The 23,330-nt window shown below is 30.5% G+C and overlaps 1 protein-coding gene across 1 annotated transcript in view; it reads right to left on the bottom strand.

Annotated features, from left to right (window-relative positions):
* Positions 1–23,330, bottom strand: part of Ubr3 (Ubr3 ubiquitin ligase) — a 187,675-nt gene that overhangs the window by 93,013 nt on the left and 71,332 nt on the right. The window contains exons 19-23 of the mRNA XM_085825584.1: positions 18,137–18,256; positions 14,253–14,568; positions 10,701–11,024; positions 5,835–5,923; positions 716–850 (exon numbers count right to left, since the gene is read on the bottom strand). Of these exons, the coding sequence (XP_085681710.1) occupies positions 716–850; positions 5,835–5,923; positions 10,701–11,024; positions 14,253–14,568; positions 18,137–18,256 (984 nt within the window). The remainder of the gene's footprint in view (positions 1–715; positions 851–5,834; positions 5,924–10,700; positions 11,025–14,252; positions 14,569–18,136; positions 18,257–23,330) is intronic.

Raw genomic sequence — 23,330 nt, 5'->3', positions numbered from 1 at the left:
CTACATAAATTTATCATAAAAATTTTATAATTTTCAAGACAAAGATGCTAAATTACATCTTGAGGAAGGAAGGTGCCAATTTAATATATTAATGAGTTAAATTCTACACATCAGGATAACTACATGTAAGATTAAGATAAATCAGACTAAACACCTGCAAATTATTACATATATAAGTAGATATTTGAGAAAGATTATACAATTATTAATTGTATATAACTTAAATACCTTTTTAAATTATTTTCGATAGGTAAAATTATTTAAATATGACAAAGCCATGCAGACTATCTGCCTAATAGGAAGGATGATACCATGGAGGACTCTGGCTCATATTCACATTACGCATGGGGAAAACAACAAAAACCAACCATGCAGCCAGCCTATTCACCTAGAACTGAATGCATTTCAAACTGAACTACTAGTATTCAGCAGTATTTGCGGAGCTTTAACTCATTTAGTAAGTATTTAATTATACACATAAGACAACATAAATACAACTTAGAAACATATGAAAAATGCTATATACTTGCTACTTATGGAACAGATACAAATTTTATGAGTTTAACATACATAATCATAAATATGTTTACTGTACACATTAAAAGTTTAACTGGCTTCAAGTGCTATGCTGATTTTTCCTAAACGATAACAATAAAGAAAAATAGCTTTCTGCATTAAAGAAAGAGGCTGAAAATGGCACATAAAAAGAACTAACCACTTGTAGCTTGCAACAAAACAACCATTCCAACAGGCCTTTCTTCTTCTGATGCTGTCATCTGCCCACAGATAACACACTCATATTCCTTATCTTCATTAATTAAACTATCTTCAAATAAGGATTCTTTAGAATCTAAATGTGGAGGAGAAATTAAAAAATCTGAGAAATTTATAATCGAGTTAATTTTACAAGAGAAAAGAAATTAACCCAGAGAATACTACCACAAACATGTAATGAACAACTTACATAGCGAGATTACACATATATATATGTAATAAAATTAAAATTTTTAATTTTTAAAGCCTCACAAATTTTCACTGAATTAGGCATTTTTTTTTTTTTTTTTTTAAATTTGCTATACCCAAAAACAATGCATGCTTACTCTTTAAATTGTTTATAGTAATACACACTTTCATAAGAGGAGAAACATAACTTTGTGGGGAAAAAACATTTTTAAATGAAATTTATTAGAAGGCCAATCAGACATGGATCGTTTTTCTTCACTAACTTCTTTGTTAAGTATGCTAAAAAGTATATTTTGGGGTCAGTGCCTGATTTTCTTCAAAATCTCTTTCTGTTCAATACTTTTATTCAAAATCCATACCAAACTTAAACTTTTCTTTTTCTTTCTTTTTTTTTTTTTTTTTTTTTTGGTCCAACTTTAAATTTTACACTGTTTCTCTTCCAGTCTGAGGTTTATATGAGTGTTTCAAATCATATGGAACATGGAACATACACCAATACTAATTCCACACCTTTCTCTACACTCTGTAAAACAATTTATTAATTAATTTATTTATTCATAATAATAAATAGGTAACATATTCATAATAATGAATAAAATCTAATGAAAAGTATAAAATGGGCATTTTGTGGCATATGTTGCATTGCTTCAACAATAGCAATAATACACAGAGACAGGCAAAGAGAAACAGAGGAAAACACATCCAAAATGTTTCTAAGAAAAACAGACACTGTATACAATATATATACTGTATACAGTATATATATATACACAACAATCATTAACATCCTTCAAAGTAAAGCAAAGAAAAACATATTCTCAATTCAATTAAAATGAAGCAAATTACTGAATAAATAAAAAAATTAAATTTAAAAAAAAATCCAAGATTTTACAGAAAACCTATAAGTGATAAGGAAGGTAAAATAATGAAATGTTAACTTTTTAAAAATAAGTTTACTAGTCTTTTTTTTTTTTATCAAAGTAGTCAAGAAAAAGAGCAATGGATAAAATACATCACAGTACACTTATGATTATTAAATAATGGCTGTGCGTCTTATGGCAGTTTCATCATCGACATATGTATATCAATAATGCTCGGCCAAAAATACAAAACTGTCTGCATGAACTGGATATGGCTGCCATACATATCTGTGTGTACCAGTGGTAACTTATTTTGCTTTAAGCATGCCTTTGCTAGATGTTCCCCCTTCCCCAATTTTCCGAAACTTGAAAAATTTATATACATTTATTTAAATCATCCTTTAATGAGGTTTATAAATCAAACGAGAAAAGTATAGAAAATGTTGATAAATACCAACACTTGAATAAAAGTAGTTTTTTTTAATATTCATACACTAAAACTAAATACTTAACACAAATAACACGGTGACTGCATTTTCCCTGAAACTACGCACACGGGTAGATTGCAATCCCATTAAAAAAATCTGGGAAACTTCCATACAGTACAAATCTGACATAATTTTAAATTATTCAAATTATGAATGTGAAGTACACACATGAATATATACCCATTTTAAACAATTTCATGAGCGAAGCAAAAATTATACATATTTTTGAATTTATCAAAAATTCATTTATGTTTCACTAATCATTTCACATAGTTGCCTACAATTTTAATCTCAACATTTGTAATAATACCTGTTAAATTTAGCTTGCCTTTTTTTTTTTTTTTTTTTTGGTTGGAGGGGGGAGGTTTAGAGCAGGGTTCTCAACCAGTGGTACGCAAGAGAAAAATAGGTGGCAAGCAAAGAAGCAAGATATTTTTATCTATTAAATTCAAAAATTAAAATCCCAACAACCTGGTTGACTTTTTTTTCTAACACTTGTAAATTTACACGATCTGAGCTTTGTTCAAGAGTGATGGTAGTAGTAGAACTTTGTAGAGGTGGTACTAAAGGTTTTCAATTTTTGTTTAGATGGTACGTGTTAGTCAAAAGGTTGAGAACCGCTGGTTTAGAGGTTTAGTTTATGGGATTTACTGTGTTTATACATACATACACATACACACATGTAATATATATATATAAACAGGGTGATTATAATTAAAGTTCCACTATCAAAAGACTAAAAAAGAACCTCTAGTAAGAATGACCTGAAATGTGATATGAATGTATAGGAAGCAATGGGATTTGTCATACAAAAGAAAAATATAGGTAAAACTTTTAACAAAAAAAATCAGTTTTTTTAATGTCTCTAAGCTAAAAATCGTATAAAAAGTAATTACACTGCGGTTGACTTGCTTAAAAAATGTTCAAGATGCTACCCCCCCCCCCATTTGCCATGATCTGAAATCGCAAAATAGCATGTTCCACAACAGATCACAGTGTATGTATGCTGATGCTGTGCATGTGGTGCGTAATGCATGTCTTCAATTTAGCTGAGTTTGCAATCAAAAAAGATAAGGACAATCATAAATGCTACCATAAACCTGCACCATAAAATGATCTTTCCAAAGCAATTGGTGCAGTGGGAATGAACTGCCTATTGCCCACATTCTGCAATTCTTAGCATTTGATACACCCCTTGAAGACGGAAATGAGCTTCATCTGTCCACAAAATGCTCCATGGCTATGCATTGTCTTATTTCATTCAAGCAAGAGATCATAGGACAAAAGATTGCTGTATTGGCAGGTCAGCAAGGAATCAATGCCTGAATGTGGATAATACTGAAAGGATAGCACTCCAAGATACAGTACAAAGTCTTTAATTCGGACATCCATAATCCGGAATGATCTATAATCTGGACCTCAAAGCTACAAACTTTCTGCGCATGCATAATGTTTACGCATGTACATATGCGTTTAAGCATGCAAATAATATGTTTACACATGTGCCTTTAATGTATAATGGACGGTATAAGCTAGGCTAAAATTATCTAATTAGATCCGGCTTATTATATTTTGCAGACTGTTAGAGCAATTTTATAAAAAGTAAGCTTGAACTTTCGATTATGTCAAAAAGAGTTTCCGATTCTGGAGCTGCCACAGGATCTACAAAGCGAAAGCATGCTTTGATGTCCATCAAACAAAAACTGGAATTGTGGCAAAAAATGGATAAAGGCATGAAGAAAGTGACCGAGAGGTTAGTGAAAACGAAAAAATTTCGATTGACAAGTTAGTCATTATTCTTGGCACAGCAATTACAGGACTCGAAGAGCGGAACTTTGTAACTGAACAAGAAATTATGTCTGGTTATAGAATTAAAGAGAAAGTATTAGCACATAAAACAAAGCAACTTAAGCAACTTACACTGAAATTTTTTTTTTTTTTTTTTTTTTTTTTTTTTTTTTTTTTAGTGTGTGTGTGTGTAAATTTTGATACCCTATAGATCATAATTGCTCTTTATTTCATAAATTACGGTTTCACATTTTTAATTTAATAATTTCTGCATGCCATCTTACTAGATTTAAACTGATGATCTATAATCCAGAAAAACCCTAATCCAGAATCTAAGTCCCGACGAGTCCAGATTAAAGACTTTGTACTGTATTTTGTAAAATTTTACAAGCCATTTGATAGGCATATCTAACAATCAGGCAATTCACCTTACAATGCACTTTCTCACACCACTTCTCATTTCTTTTTGCAATGCTATAACTACATTTTTCACTGACAATGAAGCACCACATTTTCCAATGATGCCAAAGCCATTACTTTCCTCCTCCTGCTAGATATTATATCAAATGAACTAGCCTCTTCAAATTTACAAATCATCTTCTGCAGACTGTTGACAGACACTACACAGAGTTTCAAATCTGACACACGTGTGAGTGAAACTGTCAATTTTTTCACTTGTACTGTAATATACTATTGCAGTTTTAGGTCATTGACTTTAATTTCTAATTTTAAGATGTACAATAATGTGAAAATTTTAAATAAGTAACAGACAAAACAACAGTGTCATGTGCAAAGCAAGAAAAATGAATGCATCCAAACGTTTTCTTTTTTTCTTTGTCTGTATTGTCTATCTTTATCTATTTCCAGATACATTGTGTAAAAATATATTTTAACAAAAGTTATAAATAAAATATATTTTATTAAAAGTTATATAAATGAAATATATTTTAATAAAGAAATATCAAAACTGCTAAAATTTTTGGTGACCCCCTGCTGCAGGTCCCACGACCCCCAACAATTTAAGAAACCCTGTCCTAGGAAATGTTTAAAATTTACATAGTAAATGTGTACTATTATGAGTATCAAAAACTGGAATTTGTAATTAATTAAATAGGAATTTGCAATTTATTAAATTCTAAATTAATAAAAAGTATACTTAAACAATCAAAATCGTTGATGCCACAGAAAAAAAAAAAAAAAAAAAAAAAAAAAAAAAAAAACCACATTTAATAGGGAAACTGAAATCCCTCTGTACAATCACCAACAATTCATGAGAATTGTGTTTCATTTACTTCCCATTTCTGAACAAAATCCCTATTCCAACTGTAAATTTGCTAATCAATATTATAAAATAACTTAAAATCTTAAAATTATTCCAGGAATGGGCAAAAAATTCCCCGACTGTTTTCATCATCTAAATTTTTTACATTTCCTAGGAAACAATCTCAACTTTTATATTCTTTGTTAAAGTTAAATTTTTAATCTTTACAGTGATAGTGAAGGATTTTACTTTTTTAAGCCTTTTCAAATAAATTTTGAAATTCCTTAATTTTTATAAGGTTTTTTAACTTGTATTTCTTTACAAGTTATATAGAGAGAGACACCTACTTACATAAAGCAAATATTGTACTTTAAATAGATTTAGTAATCTACAAATTTCAATGAAATCCTTGTGGAGGTGAGATTCTTATTATTTCATTTAAATAAAATGGGAAAATGTTTAATGAAAGATTACCTGTTTCTAATGTTTTCTGCATAAAAGCTTTCTGCTTTGAAGCAAACTCAGCCATTAGCTTTTGCTGTCTTTCTTTAGCTCTCCTTCTCCTATAATAAATTTGAATTTAATTTTCCAATAAAACATAAAATGAGACTTTAAAAAAAAAAAAAAAAAAAAAAAAAAAAAACCTATTATAAGGGCAGTTAATTTAAAATTTTACACATCTAAGTATATTCATCAAATTAATATTAAAATGTGAATAAAATTTTAAAATTAATATTATCTGTGACTATAGCTTTTCTCAGACAGGAATTTTACTAGACTTGAAAGCAACATTGCTTTTGTTACTGGATTTCAATGGAAAAATTACAAATGTTTAACTGAAAAACGATAGCAGCATTTTTTTTTTAAAATCCTGAATTGATTAAATCAAATGTTAAAAAAGAGCAAATAAATTCTCATAAAGAGTAAATCAAGTAAATCAGATCATTCTTACAAAAATAAAGTCTTTGCATATGGTTCTTCACATTAGCAAGACATTAGCATACATAAAGCAAATATTGTACTTTAAATAGATTAGTAATCTACAAACATAAAGTACCAAACAAACGCTCGCCCCAAAAAGCTGTTAAACAGCCTAATTTTATTATTATTATTGACTAGAATTTTAGCTGCCAGTTTTCTAATTATATAAGAAAAATCTCAAAGCTGTACTTTCAGTCATATTTAAGAGGTTTAACATATTTAGAGGTTAAAATTTCATAAAACAGCAAACTTTGGCTACTGAAAAAGAGGGACCTGTATCTCATCACCCTTGAAATCAATACAATTTTATTTAAAATCTATTCCAAAACAAGACAACTGTTTTACCTAATTTTAATCATTATTATCATATCATAATTTCATCACATATATTTCATGATTTACAATAGTGTTTCTCTCCTCTTATTTAAATTCTAAAGTTATTAAAATTTTTAAGTTTGACGGCAGCCTGTGAAAAAAGATAAGTCTCTTTAAACATTGGTCTGTTAAAGCTATTAAGCCTTTTAAATGCCATTCGTTAGCACCACAGCCTAATAGAATATCATATTATTTTATTTGTTTCTGCTGAAAAAGGTGAGTGAAATGAAGTGATTATTGATGAGAAATAAAATACAGAAAGCAGAAATTTGCTGTTGTTAAACTGATTAATTTTACAATTTAAAAATATTTAACTCATCTTTTTTTCTATATTCTCTCTCTCCCACCCCTCCCCCTTCCCCCCCTTTTTTTTTGTCGACACAGATGTTTTAAAAATTCTGAAGCATTTTTTATAATTAACATACAGATTTCAAATTTGTGCATGTTAATTATTATATTTTTGATGAAACTAAGCAGGGAACTAACACGTGCATTTCCAGTGATTAAATATATATATATATTTCAACTCAGAACTACCTGGATTTTCTTGTTTTTAAACTAAGCAAGACAGCTCCCTCCCCCCCCAAAAAAAAAGTTACATTTAATTACAGAAGCATACAAAACCCCATTCAGAGTTTTGTGTAACATATCTCAGAGAATACACATAAAGAATTTAGGACAAAAATAACAATACTTAAAAATATAGCAGCAGATTTTTAAAAATTATTTTTTTTAAATAATTTTTATTCGAGCCATGAATTTAATAATATTTCTTTGAACCAAATTTCTTATTCAAATATAACTACAATCTTCACTATAAATTTGAAAACGTAAAAGCAAAAAAAATTTGTTCTTCTCAATTATGATATGAACAATTTGAAGTAATAATGCATTTAAAAATACAGTCAAAACTATTTATAATATTTGGAAAATTTAAAAATATATATATTAATAAAGGAATTGAAAAAATTCAAAGATTCATATTTTCAGTGAATAAAGTTATATATAGATATACACACATTATCTGCACATTATCTTTTATTACTTGTACTTTTCTTGTGAGTCTTTTATGTTCTTATTGTTATTTTCTTGTGAGTTTTTTGCCCAGTTTCCCTTTCTCATCATATTATACATTGCCAGCCATTAAAATTGCTACACCATGAAGGTGCAAGCAACAGACATCAAATTTGCATGAAAATCATTACATGCTGGTATATGCAAATGATTGGCATTCCAACACATGTACATAAAGCAGATATAAGTAATGAGATCTACATCTTACAGCATTTGCACAGCAAGTTGCACATTTGAAAATTCCATTTGACCTATATTGTGTAAAGGTCATGCTATGCAGCACGTCAAAAGGAGAAACTCCTATCAACAGGTGTCTAAATTCGAATGCAGCAGGAACATGGCCTATCGAGACTGCAGTTTATCGTTCTGTAACACTGCAGCTTGTGTTGGTCAGGTTCGCATTTGTTGTGTGAGAGCAAATAAGGAATCTATGGGTCCAAGACAGCCATACAAGATCTCAGCAGCCCTGAGCATTAATGCCTAAGAAATCAAACATGTTGTCCTCTTGGCCTTGTAGGATCATACAGCCATGTCGTGTCTCTGAGTAAGGAACTTGGCTTGGGCGCAAGACAACAAGTATCCACAGAGACAGTGTGACAACATTTGCCACACCACATACTGTCAACAGGACAACCATTTTTGTGGCTTCCCTTGACACTGCCGCAGAGACAGGCACACCTACCATGGTGCAATGAACATCAACACTGGATAAAAGAAAGGCAACTGTGTACAACATCTGCATACTGCTAGCTTGCATTTATCATCATCACACAGGCCCAACACCTAGCATGATAATATGAGGTGTCATTAAGTACAGAAACAGTCACCTCTTCTTTAAAAAGTTGGTAATTCAGACACCTGCAGTAGTATTTCTGACATGTTAAAGCCCTGTCTTCGAGCCTGCATGATGTCATCTTTCCACAAGATAATGCATGAGTGCATGTTATCTGTGCTGCCCTGAATTTCCATGACACAGTGGGTTTTTGAATGTTGCTCTAACCAACATGTTTTTCAGATCTCTTATCCATAGAGAACACTTGGTAATGGGTTACTGAGAGATTGGCATGCCAGCCTTCACTAGCCATTATGATTGATGAACTCTGGTTTAAGAACTGAAACCATGTGGAATGAAGTATTCATATCTGTCATCCAGTCTCAGTTTGACTTGATGCCTCACCACATTACAGCCATTGTTGCTACCAAAAGTGGCAGCCTTTTGTACAAAATTCTGCATGCTGTATACGCAAAATCACCTGAAAATGTAATCAAGCCTTCTCTAATTATACTACAGGAGTACAATAAATAATCTGTTACTTGTTTTTAATCTTTGTGTAACAATTTTATTGGCTAGCAGGGCATATATACTTTGTCTGCCTTTTCTACATGTGCTAGAATATCATTCCTATCCTAGGATATTTTGATTCAAATAGTGTATTCCAATATGTAAAATTTACAATATTTTACTTTATTTTTCTTCAAAGGGCATTTCAAATTTTCATTTTTTTTTTCATTAGGAATTTGAATTTCTTAAAATATAATAAATATATATTGTCTATATGCTTACTTCTCTATAAATTATTATTAGACTGAGATTTTTATCAGTTTTGCTGTGCTTTTATAATGGCTATAGGTAAAAATTTTTCAAGTTCAACTGCACCATAGTGCATTTTTACTAACAGCCTTTTGCTAAAATAAGTCTACTAATCTGAGGTACACCCACACCCTGGAAATGTAAACATCCCTTGAAATTAATAATATGTATGCTACATTTAAAGGAAGAATATGCAACCTAATTCAACACAACTGAAAATTACCATTTCAATAACATCCAAAATAATAATCTTGAACCATTTTTCATATATTGATTTTTATTTTGCAGTTCCTATATTTTATATGAAATGTTAACATTTGAAAAGGTATACCTTTCCTTCCCATTAACAAAGATGATAAAAATCAAACATTTCAATTTTTAGTACAATGTTTTAGATCTCCCAAAAGATGTAAAAAAAAAATAAACATATACTGTCACATTGTAACATACTGAAAGTTCAGTTCTTTGCTAACAGTCTTTTGCACTGTAGTAAAATGAGATATAAGATTTAACCTCCCAATGTGTATTTAAAGTTACATTTAAACTATAAACACTATTGTCTAATAAATAATATTTTTTCCCTTTCTTATCATTGGTTTGACAAAATGATTGGTATACCTCTTTTCTTCAATGGAGTTTTTTTCATGCTCACAATTCAGCTAAATGCTTGGAATGAGAAGCCTAACTTTTCAGCTATTACAATATTTCACATTCCATTTTCAAATTATTTCTAGCTTTCAATTTAAAATTAGAAATGTACAAGTAATTTCGCTTACATATTTAAAAAGATTTTTTTTTCAACTCTCTAAGTTTAATATAATAATAAGAAGTATAAAAAAATTATGAGAATTAAGTGTCTACATCTGTTAAATACATAAAAATTACAAACATACATTCCAATAAATAAATATCTCATTCAATTATCTCATATAATAATCCTTATTAAAATATCTCATTCAGCACTCAATTAAGATTTTATATAATCACTGAATATTTTTCGGCCCTGTATCTCTTTTTATTGGCTTAAAAAAAGTAGGAAAAAAATTTAAAAAGCTTGAAATGTTGTGAGAATTATCATAATGTATTATAGAGATTAAAAAGTAAAATTAATTGGATAAAGGGTCTTTTAAGAACTTGCTATATATAGCTGTATTGGATTGCTCAGCCACAAACCAATAATTTGTAAAAATGCAGTAAAATCAGATGTCCCAATTTTAAAACTACACCACAACTTCCACAGAAATTCAAAATTTTGGCTTTTCATAAATACAGAAAATGACAGAGGGAAAAGGTTAAATTTTTATTTATGAGATACTTACTTTACTTCTTTATCCAAATTTTCTGACATATATTCTGAAGATGGAGATGCAGAAGAATCAGTTTTTTTAGGCCACAGTCTCTGTTTAATGTTCTGAATTACAGAAACTTTATTTTCACCTGAAGCAGCAATGTGATCAATTAATCTTTCTATATATGTAACACCATCTCCAATTCTTAAATTGATGGATTCCTGCGACAATGATTCTCTTGGCTTAATCCTATATGAATCTGGTTTTTCTGACAGTTTTGAATGGAGTTGCAAAAGAAGTGAGAGTATGCTTTCATTGACAGCAATCATTCTTTTGTTACTGAATGGTAGATACCTATATGTAAGAAAACAGAAGCAAAAATTTTACATATTTACTGTTTTTATTGATAAAAAGGAAATACTAATATATACTAATATATATACTTATCCACATTGTCAGGAACAAAATGAAGATTAATTTACACATCATATCATTATAAGAAAAATAAGTATAAATTCATTATTCATTGTTAAATATTCACAATGTGACAAGTTTCAGCATTGTTAATAACAACATTAACTTACGCAAGTCAGTATTAAAAATATTTCATGAATTTATTACATTATCTTTTCCTAAAAAATACAATTAAATAATAATATCATAGCACCTAAAAAATGAATATCTGAGACAATAAATCAGAGGAACTACTTGCATCAGTGCTTAATTCTCATGTGATATTTGAGTGACATAACAGCGTTCTGGATATTATATGCAAGTAAAAACCTTTTTTAAATACTGATTTCTATTATGGATTGTTTAAATTCATGATTTTGTAAAAATACTTTTACAACATTACTCCAGCCATTTAAAAACATTTATCATAATACTATTGGCAATATGGATGCATGCAGACACTCAATGTACTATTACAATGTCACTAATATAAGCATATATACTAATTCTTCAAACTAAGTTACTTCAAAGTTTTTCAGTTTAGAACACAGAATAGATACTAAAATTTCATTACAGAATTTTCTTCTTTTTCAGCAAATATTACAAATAGAAAACATCAAAACAAGAACTCGAAATATTTATCAGAAAAATCATTCCCTTTCTGATTGTCATTGGTACTAAAAGTCACTGCTACCAAACATACCCTAAGTGGACTAAAATACATAGGCATCCTTCTATGGCTGTAAAATGATAAAAATTTTCAATGCAGAAAGGATAACAAACATTCATGACAGAATGATGAAAATATATGGGAATGAATGCCTACCCAAACATGCATAATGGAATGGCATGTATAATTCAATGAATACTATGACATGACTCATGATAAATATCAATCTGGTTAGCCATCCACATCTATTATGCCTAATCTGTTCCCAATGCTGAAACAAAAAAAAAAAAAAAAAAAAAAAAAAAAAAAAAAAAAAAATGTTTCATATAATTTCCTACGAAATTTTGTAGTTCAAAGTACAAAACTAGAATGACTAATTCAAGGGCAAAGTCTGTAACCACCTTTCATAAATACCACTTTCATTAATTTAAGGTAGAACCTTGATTTATCATTTCCAAATGAAGTTTTATACAATAAGTGTTATTTATTCCCACATTCATCATTCCTCAAGCTACTCTTTAACCACATTAATTGTTTGCAAATCATGTTTTCAGCCTAGATCATTTGTATTTCATGCCAGATGATTTGGGAAAAAATTTAAAACAAAGAACATGGTTAAAATTTCCTTCTCTAAAAGCCTGCCATTTTAAATTGCAAAATAACAGCATTTAGTTTTCATTTGTTTTATTTGTTTATTTATATTAAGTTAATTTCCAATGTTGTTTATTTATTCTTATATTTTCATGGTTTTCAGCATAATTTTCAGTTTGAATCTGCACATCATATGGAACATGAAAGAAGGAAAAATGAATAACAAATTGAGCTCAGATTTCCCTGATTTGCAAAACTTCGTGAAAAATTAAAGTATGTTTTTCGATGCAAAGTGGAAGCAATGTGGATCACGAGCATTTTAAATCTTGAAAAGTCACATTTTTCAGTTGAGAGTAAATTCAGCAAGAAGCAAATGACAAATGTATGATCTTTTCTGCTAAAAAGCAATTTTTTCTTTAAGTTTTTTAAACTGTTAAGTGTTTATGTTCAATGTAATATATATTTTGGTATGTAGTAATCACTTATTTATTTACAATATATTACTTATTTGTAATAAGTAATAATTGCACAGTTTATTCAGTCCCTCACATCACTTGTTTTTTTCTCACTCCACCCCAGTGAAAAATGACGGATCAAGATTCCATTGTACTTATACAAGTAAGATCAATTTTTAAGTTTAATTTGCTATAGTCTTTCTAAGTCTCTGAGGTCTCATTTTTAATCTGGTTATTTTAAATCTCATCCCAAAACTAGCAATATGCTTAAGTGGTTTAAATAAATCTGAAGCATCTTATTTTAACATTAATCTCTGTCACCTGATTTTCATTTAATATCAATAAATACCAACAAAAGGGAAACTAACATCATTTGCACAAAAGTAATCATAAATTTGCAAACAAAAACTCTTTACTAACCAATAAAGGTAAAGTAGAATCATTTTTTTATTATTTTTAATATAGCATCAATATCATAATATTCTCATTCTTGAATCTACCTCTGTCCTGCTAATATGCAGCCTGTAACCTTTCTTTCTTAATCTAATTATACTGTTACAAATATGTGAAAAACATGTATGTATTTTGGCTGCACATCTTGCACCAAAGGCTGTACATCTTCCACCAATTTAGTTATGATGTTTATTTGAAGAATGTTATTGCAAAAATAAAGAACAGCATTGATCTGTTACATCTTTATGCATCAGCTGCATCATCATGTTCTACTTCACCACACAAAATTTTCACTGCGTGTAAATGTATATATGTGTGTGTGTATATATATAATTTGATAATCTACAATCAATTCTAACAATCCGTCAGATAAACTGATGTATGCACTCTATCATTTAATTTCTATTAAAAGACAAATCAGAAGAGAACTGATTACATTATATAAATTCTAAGAGAAATTATAGTCATGTACATACTAAAAACTGGGTGAATTCAGTTTGTGAATACACACTGGAATTCAACACTTCAGTATTCATTATAAATTTTAAAAATTGTATAACGAAATACTGCTTAATTCATTGTTTAATTGCCAATATTAAATAGTTCCATAATGCAATGATCAAAAAGAGCCTTTTATGAGCATGAAATAAATTATATTAAAACTGTTTTGAAAAAATTATGCACAATGGGGTAAGAAATTTTTTTCGGCTGCGAATTGCAGAACATAAAACTGAGAACATATAGTTCAGCATGCACACAAATTAAAAAAATTATGCTCTATAAATACAAATAAACTAAAATTTTAAATCACACTAAAATAAAGGTTTACATTCTTTAAAAAAATGAAGGTAATGTAGATTAAATATAAATAATGAATAGATTAAATATAAATAGTTCAGCTAACAGAACACATTACAGCAATAAAAATAATTTTAACAAACAAATTAGCATAATAGTTACCTGGATTCTCCAGAACTTCCACATTTACAGCCCACAGGCATGGGTAAGCCATTGTCAGAGACTAGTGGAAGTCCTTTATCTAAAAGCAACATCCTATGTCGTCCTGGTACTTGCTTTAACCTTAGGCATTTAGGTCTTACAGTAGCCAAACCTTCAGAAGTAGGAATCAAAGCCATATTGAAAGAATTGCTGCCAGATGCAACAGCTGGTTGTTGAGATGAAGTAGGAAAGAAGTCTTGAGATGTAGAGGAACTTGATGTGGAAGACGATGTAGAAGAGCTAGATGTAGAAGGAACTACTGCTAATTCTCCACTGCCTTTAAATACAGAAAAAAAAATATTTTCCCCTCAAGTATAATAATTTTAGGATTACAATTACAATCATAAAGTATGACATATTTTATCAAATCCAATTTGAAAAATTCTACTTTTTCATTAAAGCATTTGTAGAGAAATTGGGTATTTTTTGAAAGCAGGAGATATGAAAAACGAGGAATGCCCTCGCCGGGACTCCGAGTGTGCTCACCACTACACTACGAAGGCATGCTAAGAAGATGGGAGAAATAACTTATATATTAACATAAATACACAAGAAAAAACATCTAATATATTTTTAATTAAATGACACTTTTGGTCTACATTTTTCATAAAACCAAAAGGCAAGCCTATTTGTTATCATACTTGCCAAAATATGACACTCAAAAATCAGGAGATTTTTTTAAGAAATCAGGAGATGTTAAAAAGACTTTTTTAAATGATAAAAATATAGTTTTTAATAATGAATTAACTTTAAATAGTAACTAATTCTTAAATGCAAGCAACACAAAAATACCTTACACATAAAAAACATTTTTATTACTTGCATCGTTTAAGAAAAAAAAAAAAAAAAAAAAAGACACTTTAATCAGTTTTCATACAAACGTTATAAACAGTGGCAGATTTTGCTTTCTTTAAGAAAGAAACTTCATATTTTTGTTCACAGCAATTGCCACGTAGGCCTGCTTTCGCTAATAAAAGTTTTTCGAATGTGTTATCACTAATATTAGATCTAAATTTAGTCCTCGTTTTCACAACAACACTGAGAATCCTCTCACACTCTGCATTACTATGGGAACTGTTAAGGCCATACACAATTCTAGACAGTTCACTATATTTTAAAATTCCATCAGCACCTTTCAGTTTTCCAATTAAACTCCATTGGTTGTCAAAACTAGCTGATTTTATAACTTCATCCAAGTTTTCTAATTGTAAACTGCTGTTACGCAGCTGTTGGAACTGTTTCAATTTTTCCTTCCTTTTAGAACTCCTTTCAAGATAATAATAAATATCAACAACGTGTTCATCCACATTTATTGGTAAAGAAGCTGCCCCTTTTTCAGCTGCTAAATTGAAGAGGTGACAGGTGCACCTCATAATCTGCAAATCTGAATTTTCCTTTTTTAAGATGCCTGCAACATCAGTCTTCCAAGCCTACCAATACTGGTGCATTATCGGCACCAAGTGCCAAGCAATTATCCAGATGGCCTGCATTTTCTTTAAAGTTTTAATAATTAGCTGTGCTATATTAAAGCCTGTCAAATGTCCTTCTAAAGTGGGAACAAAAAGTAAACTGCACTCAATTTCTGAAGACTCTGGATTAAAAAAAGAAACAACAAATGGATACAGTTTTGAATCGGTATTATTGCTTCCATCCGTACAGAGGCAGAACAGAGCTGTTTTAATGCAATCAACAACTGAAGATTTATTTTTCAAACCCATTTCTTTAACAATTGCACCTGTTTTGATTCTTGCACTTGAGTATTTCTTAGCAATTTCACTATTGGGAAACATTTTTCTAAATAAAGCTGCAGCGTGATCCGATGCATTCAGTGGCAGGTTGTGCTCCAGTAAAAAGGCAGAGAACAGACATTCTGCATTAATAACTTTTTGGTCCTTCATTTCCGGAAAAAAATTTAATTTTCCGTTTTTTTAAAAACAACTCATGTTATCCTTGTGTTTTTGTGTACGCACATGTTTGAGAACATCCGCCCTTCCACCATGCGAAATCGAAAAATCACAACGACAGGCAGTACACATCGCAAATTATTACATTTCCTTGAGAAAATAATGGAAGGAAAGTCAACTGTGTACGATTTTTGAAACGTACACGAGTATTTCACCTTTCTCGCAGACATAACAAAAGATGATAATTTCTAAAACTATTTCCCTAAGGCACATGTACTCACACAACTCAGGACAAAATGAACGAAATAACTAAAGAACATACAAATAACAACTTGCTTTGTTGTCATTGGCTAATATATGCCAGCTGACATGCAGTGGAACTCGATGCCCGTTGGAGAACTGGAGTACGACGTTTCTGGATACGTATATGCTCTCACTCACAAAGCAGAAGTTATCTGATTCGCAAGGTTTTGTTTTAGATATAATGTAGAGAAAATTCAATTGCTTTCAGACGTCCAAAAGCACTTTTTTTTTAATTCATATAACAAAGTAAAAAGCCAAGTTGCATAAAGATCGTGAGAAATTTTAAGAATAAGAAAAAGTCGGGAGAAATTTATTGTAAATCGGGTTGGCGGGAGAGCGGTCGAAAATCGGGAGTCTCCCGCTTAAATTGAGAGAGTTGGCAACTCAGTGTTATTTGCAATTATTTAATAGTAAATACAGAGTTGTAAACTTCAGCAAACATTTTGCATACATTTTGCATACATTGTCTCTGTGCTATAGATGATTTATTTTTTTTCCTTGTAGCAAAAAACTTTCAGCTATATTAATCTCTCAGAATTTTCAACTTGAGAAAAATCAATACTTTCTAATTCCAAGTCAGTTTAGAAGCATATCACAATGGAATGTATGAGTCAAAATCTATCAATAGTTATGAACAATGACAGAGTTCTAATGCAGCATTTCATGAATTTATTCTGAGCAGGCCAATCAACTCATCAATATTCATATCAGCAAACCAACTTTATGAAGCATGTACCTTTGAGGCGAGAGCACAGTTGTGCTGGAAGAGTAACAGGTTTATAATAAACTGTTGTCACACAGGCAATGCTAAACTGTTTTGAAAAGTGAGAATAGGCACCTTTATAGAAAGCTTCATTCAGCTGCCCAGGAGCTTAGTCTGAACTATGAGAATAACCCTAAACTGTTATGCTCCTGCAGCTAAACTTTCCTCTGGACACAACATATTGGTCAATAACATGCACTTGATGTTCTCTGCATTCAAACAAACCCATCAGACTGTTAGATAGAGTAGGAAGTTTCACTGCTCCAATGCTGCATAGCTTTAAATCATTGTAAGTAATGCTTGGTAATAATTTACGGCAAAAATGGTTAATTAAATTTGGTTTATGTGGCTGCTCATCCATGAAAATATAAAGTTTGGAGCTTGAAGCAAATTGTTTACATTTGCAGGCAGTTTAGAAATCAGCATAAATATTTTCTGCTGATACGAAGCAGTTTGTTTCACAACCCTTTTTCACACATTCCAGACAACATATAACAGATTATGCCTGCAATATATAGAGCTCCAGGATATTTTTCTATTCCTAGTATATCATTTTACTATAGAATGGGGAATAAATAACATGATAGAAGTTTCTTACTACAAACAGCATCCAATCATTTCAACACATTCAGCCATTTGTCTCCCATTTTTCATTTTTTTTCTCCCTCAATAAAAATCATGAAATTTCTTGTTTCCTTTCACACTTCCAATTCATGCTGTGATATTAGTAGTATAATTCATGACCTCTCAGGCTGTCAAGATAATTTTTGACTATACACTAAATTATAAATTGATATGCTATACAATTACTTATTTATTTTTTAGTTATAAAATTACTTATAAATGCAACACAAAACACAATTAGTAGTACTTACCACTTGTATAAGCTATAGGTACTAACTGAGTATTAGTAGTAGAAGAAACAGGAGCTGGTAAAGCAAGCCGAGTGCTACTTGCAGGCAATGCAGGTTGCTGGCTCCCTGACTCTTGTACATCTAATATTAGAAGAATAACACACTATCAGTACCATATATTAACTTCAACACATTAAGGTTTGCTCATTTTAGAGATGATAGAGCCCCATTTCCATTAAAGCAGTATAGATGTAGTTTCCCAATCAATAATAAGTTAGTTTTAAATACATAAATAAGTAAAACTTCCAAAGATGAGATTATCTCTCCCCTGAAGTAAATTGTCTGTTTGAACTTAATTTCACTGAATGTACCATTGCTATAATGTTTTACTTGACTGTGAAACAATCACTTTTAATTTCATGTTATACTCTTCAGAACATATTTTATCTAATACCCATTTTAGGTAACTGGCTATGATACTCTCTTTTGTCCTGACTGATTATCACTCCTGTTATATAGTTATGTACTGATCTATCTAGATTGGGAGTGGGGAATTTTAAAAAAATCAGTTTTCAAATGGGAAAAAAAAATATTAATCTGAAAAACACAAAATTTGTGTACTGCTTGAAGATTATTTAATTTGGAAATTTTATACACCAAAACCATGTTGTAAACACTACAAATACAGAAGGATCTGAATTGAAAAATTGTGTTCCTATGAACCCAATATATTTTTACAATATAATGTGAAAGCAAAATTAGCGAACTGTAACTTGTAATTGTTTTTATTTGCAGAAAACATGAATTTTCCATTGACAGAAATAAATAAAATAAAATCATGTATTTGGAAACTATGATTTAAAATATATATATATATATATATATATGTGCAAGAGAACACAGCTTTATATTTTTATCTGCAGAAAAAGAAAAAGATGCTGTTTGCAGAAAATTTAGATAATATCATATGAATTCAAGAAAATCTCTCATTAATTGACTGTTTATTAGACCAACTGAATTTTATGTTATACAAAGATCCACAGTTTTTCTACTTTGTCTTACAATTAATATTGTCTCAAAATTTTTCATCAGAACTTTTTTAACCTTCCTGTGAGAATTTGAAGAATTATTAGGTAATAGGAATTTGACGTACATTACCAAGATAGTCATCTTTCATTCTGTTTTATATGAATGTGTATACACACAGTCAAATCACATTAATATGGCCACTCATTAAAATCCAGAATAAAAACTATGGACAGTGATTAGAGAGGCATGGAAAGATTCAATAAGGTGTTGGGAAGTGCTGATTTGAACAGGAAGCCATGTTGAGGGTGCATGGCAAAGGATGCACGAAGTGAATATTTGATTGAGGTAGTTGCATAGTTTCTCCATTGGGTTTGAATCTAGGGACTTTGAAAGGCAGCAAAGTCTTCCTAGTGCTCTTCCAACTACTCATGTACATTCCTAGCAGAGTGACACATTGCACTGTTATGCTGGAAGGCATCACCTTTCCCAAGGAAGAGAACCTACATCAGGGATGTCAAACTCATAGGTACACTTGGGCCAAACAAACAAGGTTTAACTTTAGGCGGGCCGCAAAAAAAAATCAATATTCAAAGAAACGTAGATTTATTTCGAATAATACAATAATAAACATATACATATATTTATATAGAAAAGAACAAGAAAAATTTAATGTTTACGTCCTGATACTTGACATCTCTTCTCTGCTATTATCTTTCCTATTTCGGGAGAAATTTTGTTTGCAGTGATAACTTTCAATGCTGACCCAAGGTGAGCATCATTAATACGGTTTCTAATAAGAGACTTATTACCTTTCATGACTAAAAAAAAACTGTTCGCACCGATAAGTGCTACCAAACATGGAAATAATTTCATATGCGAATTTTCGAGTATTTTCAAACCTGGCTGGTAAATATTTGTAAAATTCAGGCATGCCCACTTCAATGAATTTTGCTTTCAAATTTGAGTTGCATTGAATCTCGATCACCTCCTTTTGCATATGGCTGGGTACTGAGTCAATACTTATTGAGAAAATCGAAGAAAACAAAAAAAATTTGTCTTCGAGGGAACTAAAATCATTAAACCTCGTTTCAAATTCAGTTGTTAAATTTGCAATTTTTTCTGCGTATTTTTGATATGAACAAGTATCATCTAAACTTGATTTGTTCATGCTGCACGTCGGAAAGTGCGTCAAATCTTCATTTTTAAGTTGTTTTTCCCAAAGAACTAGTTGACATTTGAATGCTTTAATTATGTCAAACATGTTCATAATGATATGATCTTTTCCTTGTAACGATAAATTTAAATCAGTTAAGTGTTTGGTTATATCAACCAAGAAAGATAAATCTTGTATCTATATTGGATCATAAAACAAACTTACGTCTTGATTTTTCGTTTTTAAAAACTGACATATTTCTTCTTTCAAATCCCAGAATTGTTTGAGAATCTTGGAGCAAGATAACCAACGTACCTCGGTATAGTAGGACAAGCCCGAATATTCACTATCTAACTCACTTAAGAAAGCAGTGAATTGACGCTGATTTAAACCTCGAGATCTTATAAAATTTATAACTTTTTTTATCTATGACAAAACATTCTCCATATTTATTACTTTCGTGCATAGAACTTCTTGATGTATAATACAATGAATATGATGAATGTTTGAACCGTGAATTTCACTAAGTTTTTTCTTAGTAATGCTACGAAGCCCTTGTTTTTCCTGGTCATTGATGGAGCGCCATCTGTAGCTCCAGAATTTAATTTTGCCAAAGGTAGATTGTATTTCTGCAGAAGTCCAAAAACACAAGTAAATCTTTTTCTGTGGCAGTACCAGGCATCAGTATTAGTTCCAGTAATTCCTCGAAAATGTTAAAATTCTTGTCACAAGAACGAAGAAATACTGCTAATTGAGCTTTGCCACTAATGTCCGTGCTCTCGTCACAGGCAATGGAGAAACTTTCGAAACTAGATGATTTTGCTTTGATCTGATCACTTAAATTCGCGGCTAAATCAGTAACTCTTTCCACAACCGTATTTCGAGATCAATGAAATTGATTGAAAAGCCTTCACAAATCCAGGACAAACAATTTCTCCAGCTTTCATTAGGCATTCCTTGATGAAATCACCAACAGTAAAAGGCTTCGAATGTGTAGCTATCTACTCGGACAAGACGTAGCTTGCATGTACCGCCACTTCACTTTCTTGCAATACTTTACTAAACATGGACTGTTGCTTTTTCACTCTTAACTTGAGCTCTTTCAACTTTTCTTCTCTCATTAATCCTTCGTAATTGTTATATTTCAATTTGTGTTGTTCGTAATGACGTTTAATATTATATAACTTTGATACATTAATAGTATTATTACATATCAAGCAGATTATTTTATCTTTTATTTCACAGCAAAAATATTCTAATTCCTATTTTACTTGGAATATTCTATGTTCGTCAGCGATTTTTCGTTTAATTTCACTACCACTTGGTTTTGATATAGACATACTGAATACAAAGGGCTGGAATAAACACGGTTAACGTTAAAAAGTTAACAAAAATTTCTTTCCACAAGAGATAAATCAAAATGCTGAAATATTTCTTCAAAAATATTCTAACAATATCACAAAATGTCAAACGTTTAGCAAAAATCAATTCAAAACAGAGAAACTAATTCTATCTCACAGCGAAATCGCTACAAATCAATCACAGCATTAAGTAAACAAACAGTTCGCTAGAACTACAGCTACTACTGAGATGAGTTGTTTGTTCTCGGCTTTTATAAGCTTTATAATTAATTTCTCGAATATACTGGAAACATCTATAAATATCTGGATTTTTGTGGATGGCAACATCAATTATGAGATATTTATTTATTAGGTATTAAATGCACCAGCTGTTCTATTTTTAACCTTCTAAAGCAGCTGTCTTTTCAAAAATCGTCTGCATTGCTAAGGCAACATGAAGCAAATCTAATTACAATTCTAAATAAAAAAAACTAAATAAATAAATAACTATGAAATCCGTAACAATATGAATTAAGTAATAATTAATAATAAAGCAAAGTGCATGCACATGCATGCATCAATATATCGAACAAAACTATGATTGGAAAACTGAGACCATGAGTTCGGTCACATTCGGCTATCAGGGGATGCGTACAAGTTCTGAGTGCATGTGTCCCCCAAAAGCCGAAGGTAGCTGAACGCAAGCTACTCACACGCATTTGTAATTTAAGTAGAGTGTGTGTCAGCTCGGTGTGAGTAATCTAACAACACTGAATAAATTATCGTTAATTACTTAGCAGTAAACATTTCATTTTTTTCTTCGTCGATATGTTATTTTATTATTATATATTATTATTTGCCGATATATTGGCCGGGCTGCAAAAATATTTGTTGTGGGCCGCATGCGGCCCGCGGGCCACGAGTTTGACATCCTTGACCTACATGAATCGATACAAAATTAATGCAATCCATGCTGCATCCATAATAAGAGGACCCAAAAACTGACAAAAAACATTCCCTAGATCAGAGGTGGGCAAAAGCTGGATTGAAGACCAAATACAGTCTTTTTAATCACTTAACCTATTATGAAATTTTTTCACAATGACATTTTCACCTCTTTCCTATCCAATTTTATAATAAAAAAAAAAAAAAAAAAAATTAGCAGCATAAAATAGCAGAATCTATTGTTTGAGTTTATATGTGCATATATACAGATATGATTACACTAGCAGTCCATCTAAGCTGTGAACACTAGATTGGCATCTTTTCCATTAATTAATTTAGAAATTAATTATTTATTTATCAATTAATTTAGAAATTAAACAATGAAATATGAATATTGTTGAGATTTGACTGATTGGAAAAGAGAATTTGGGAAAGAACATTCCAATCCTTAAATTTTTGTCTATACATGGAACAGTATACAAATCAATTATTTGAGGACCAACAGGAAAAGATCAAGTTATTGGAAGACATACATGCAGTATTAAATATTGCTACGAGTGAACTTAATTTGGATGAAACAAATGCAGATGAACAATTGAGATTTCATTTCTCACATTAAATATACATTAATGATTAACTTTTTTTACCACACAATGCCTGTAATAAAAATTTAAAAGCATACAAAGCTATAAATTTATTTTTAAAAATTTTAATTAATCATTGATGCCTTTTGGCTTCATATTCCTTG

The sequence above is a fragment of the Stegodyphus dumicola genome, chromosome 10, assembly GCF_044657685.1.
Source record: "Stegodyphus dumicola isolate Sdum_Otavi_A_Nest chromosome 10, ASM4465768v1".
NCBI lineage: Eukaryota > Metazoa > Arthropoda > Arachnida > Araneae > Eresidae > Stegodyphus > Stegodyphus dumicola.
Note: the sequence above shows the minus strand (reverse complement) of the source record. Positions and strands in the feature narration are given on the sequence as shown.